The sequence below is a fragment of the Lissotriton vulgaris genome, chromosome 1_1 (assembly GCF_964263255.1).
Source record: "Lissotriton vulgaris chromosome 1_1, aLisVul1.2, whole genome shotgun sequence".
NCBI classification, from domain to species: domain Eukaryota; kingdom Metazoa; phylum Chordata; class Amphibia; order Caudata; family Salamandridae; genus Lissotriton; species Lissotriton vulgaris.
Window position 1 is genome coordinate 151,577,310 of NC_141685.1, and position 3,828 is coordinate 151,581,137.

The window sequence follows — 3,828 nt, forward strand, 5'->3', positions numbered from 1 at the left end:
AATGAAACTCTTGGACCTTCAATATTCTATACCGACTAGAAGACTGAAGACATCTCCCTTGTGGTCAAGGAGTGACCACCCTGTGTAAACAGGGACCCCTGTCTTTAGTAACAAGCAAGGTAAAGGCGGCAGTTGGCATCTGAGCTGATCCAGTGTGAACAAGAAAGCATTGTGGAAAAAAGATGCCCGGAGTTACCTTTGCCATATATACTTCCTGAAGGGTTACCTTTGTTATACAGTTCATAAAGAGTTACCTTTGTTATACACATCCTGAAGAGTTACCGTTGTTATACACTTCCTGAAGAGCTACCTTTGGTAGATACTTCCTGAAACTGAATTAATGGCAGCTCTTCCTGATTCCTCTCTTTTTCCACAATCGTTTCTGTTTAAATGAAATCTTATCCATGTGTATCTACCCAAAACTGTACCTGTAGCACATGAGTGCTCTGTGGCTGCCCTTTCCTTAGTAATTTACTCTCAACAATGGTAAATCACTGCCTTTTCAGAAGTAAATAAGATGTGACATGTTCAACCACAGTTTTAATGAAATATCCATGTATGGTAAAATGTTCCTTACTAAATTTCAAATATGGTAGAGAAGAGATGTCTTATCCAGCTGGTTAAATATTGTGTATTTACATTGTATTACATTTGCATTTAGTAATATTACATTTCTTTACATCCAACAGAAAATAAGCCTTAAATGCACGGATTGCTTATGAATAATGAAGATAACACATCAAACCAGCAAAAAATATCAAAAATAAGGAGCTCCAAAAACATCAGGGCATTCAGAGGCAGAGGACAGATCCAGGAAGAAGCAGTCAAAGGCAATTTAGTGAGTTTCCGAGTCTGAGATCTGCACCTCGACACCCCAAGACGAAGAAATGACCTCTACAAAATTAAGGCAACAAAACTGACAAACCACCTGCTGTATAAACAAGCGTCCAACACCAGCTTTGATCATGAGGCCGGTATGAGAGTTGGAGGAAGGTCTCGTGTCTATTTGGGATCCATAGCTTGGAGCAAAAACCTTCTTCAGCTTTGAGCTGTTAGCAACATGATAATGTTTAAAAAAAGGTTGAAAACTTGGCTTTTTGTCCATGTTTGAAACAACCAGATTTACTTTCTTTTCTGACCTGTGCTTTGCCCCGGACACTCTTTGGAGTAGCTGTACACATTATGAGTCGCTTCACCATCATGATATGGCTAGAGCAGTGCTTCGCTATCTAAACTGGCAACAGACCAGCATTCAGTGCTCTAGGTGTATTGTTAACTCTTTCAAGCCAAACCACAGGAACCAGGGAAAAGCACAACAAAGTGGTGCCTAACAACTGAAGGCTAAAAGAAAGCGGAGTTCTGCTCTCTGAAGTACAGAGTATTGTCCCAATTTGCACCTACTGGAAGGAAGATTAAGCTTTACCCGCAAGCAGGCGAAGCCATTATCCAATCTAAAGATTCAATCACCCTCAAGGAAGCCATACTGATATTATGAATGTGGCAGGTATTTAGTGAATCTTGTATTTTTTTGTTAAATCGGAAATCAAGCGTCCAAAATATCACACACATACAGGGAATGTGAACATAACGCAAGTGGTTTATTAACTATGCTGACCCTTCAGGAAACACGGTCCGGAGAAAAATCTGGCAATTGCACTGAATATGTCAAGAACTTTAGCCAGTTAGAAACCATAAAAGAGCATCAGCGAATACAAACGGGGGAAAAACCATACCATTGCACTGAATGTGTGAAGAGCTTCAGTCGGTTATCACATCTCCAAACACATCAGCGAACACACACAGGGCAAAAACCATACCATTGCACTGAATGTGTGAAGAGCTTCAGTCGGTTAACAGACCTCCGAAGACATCAACGAACACACACGGGGAAAAAACCATACCATTGCAATGAATGTGTGAAGAGCTTCAGTCTGTTATCAAACCTCCACACACATCAGAGAATACACACAGGGGAAAAACAATACCATTGCAAGGAATGTGTGAAGACCTTCAGTCGGTTATCACTCCTCCAAAGACATCATCGAACACACACAGGGGAAAAACCATATCATTGCAGTGAATGTGTGAAGAGTTTCAGTCACATTTCAAACCTCCACAGACATCAGAAAATACACACAGGGGAAAAACCATACCATTGCAAGGAATGTGTAAAGAGCTTCTGCTGGTTACAAGAACTCCAAACACATCAGCGAACCCACACAGGGGAAAAACCATACCATTGCAAGGAATGTGTAAAGAGCTTCTGCCGGTTACAAGAACTCCAAACACATCAGCGAACCCACACAGGGGAAAAACCATACCAGTGCAGTGAATGTGTGAAGCGCTTCAGTCGGTTATCACATCTCCAAACACATCAGCGAACACACACAGGGGAAAAACCATATCATTGCACTGAATGTGTGAAGAGCTTCAGTCGGTTAACAAACCTCCAAACACACCAGCGAACACACACAGGGGAAAAACCATATCATTGCACTGAATGTGTGAAGAGCTTCAGTCAGTTATCAGACCTCCAAAGACATCACAGAATACATACAGGGGAAAAACAATACCATTGCAAGGAATGTGTGCAGAGCTTCAGTCGGTTATCACACCTCCAATCACATCAGCGAACACACACAGGGGAAAAACCATACCATTGCAGTGAATGTGTGAAGAGTTTCAGTCACATTTCAAACCTCCACAGACATCAGAAAATACACACAGGGGAAAAACCATACCATTGCAAGGAATGTGTAAAGAGCTTCTGCCGGTTACAAGAACTCCAAACACATCAGCAAACCCACACTGGGGAAAAACCATACCATTGCAAGGAATGTGTAAAGAGCTTCAGTCAAATTTCACAGCTCCACACACATCAGAGAATACACACAGGGGAAACACCATACCAGTGCAGTGAATGTGTAAAGAGCTACGGTCAAATTTCACAGCTCCACGCACATCAGAGAATACACACAGGGGAAAAACCATACCAGTGCAGTGAATGTGTAAAGAGCTTCAGTCAGTTAACAAGCCTCCGGAGACATCAGCAAATACACACAGGGGAAAAACCATACCAGTGCGGTGAATGTGTAAAGAGCTTCAGTCAGTTAACAAGCCTCCGGAGACATCAGCGAATACACACTGGGGAAAAACCCTACCATTGCAGTGAATGTGGCAGTAGTTTTACTTACTCTTCAGCATTAAGAAATCATCAGCGAGCTCACAAAGGGGAAACAAATCTTTTAAATGCCATGAATGTTTGAAAAGCTGAAGTCCATTATCACTCCTAAGCAGGCATCAACGAACACACGCAGAAAAAAAGCCTTCAAGTGCAATGAATGTGTGAAGAAATGTAGTCAATTATCAAGCCTATATAGACATCAGCTTACACACACTCTGTAAATACCGTACAACTGTAGTGAGTGTAGAAGTACCTTTAGGAAATCTTCCGCATTAAGGATTAATCAGTTAATGCTCACAGAGAAAAATCCTTTCAGGTGCAGTGAATGTGTGAATATCTTCTGTCAGTTATTAAACCTATGGATACATCAACTAACACACAGAGAGTAAAAATGGGCATTGCAATGAATGTCAGAAGTGATTTTGTCAATTGCGAACACACCTGGGGTAAAACTTACAATTGCACTAAAAGTGTGACGAGCTTTTGTCAATTTCTGATCCTACATAGCCTCAGCGAACACACACCTTCATTTAACTCACTTAGAAATAATCCCAGAGATGCAGTGAATTCAAAAAGAACTTAAGAACATTAACATTAATATCGACTCATCTGAGGACATAGACAGGAGCAGAACAGTGCAGTTA

The 3,828-nt window shown here is 41.2% G+C and overlaps 1 protein-coding gene across 1 annotated transcript; it reads left to right on the forward strand.

Annotated features, from left to right (window-relative positions):
* Positions 1-808: 808 nt before the first annotated feature.
* LOC147737897 (uncharacterized) lies at positions 809-3,388 on the forward strand. The gene has a single exon (XM_086947881.1). It carries the CDS (start codon positions 1,608-1,610, stop codon positions 3,264-3,266), a length of 1,659 nt encoding a protein of 552 aa, XP_086804007.1. The 5' UTR covers positions 809-1,607; the 3' UTR covers positions 3,267-3,388.
* Positions 3,389-3,828: the final 440 nt, after the last annotated feature.

Coding starts and splice junctions, on each gene's coding strand:
- LOC147737897 (XM_086947881.1), top strand. CDS start 1,608: ATGCTGACCCTTCAGGAAACACGGTCCGGAGAAAAATCTGGCAATTGC.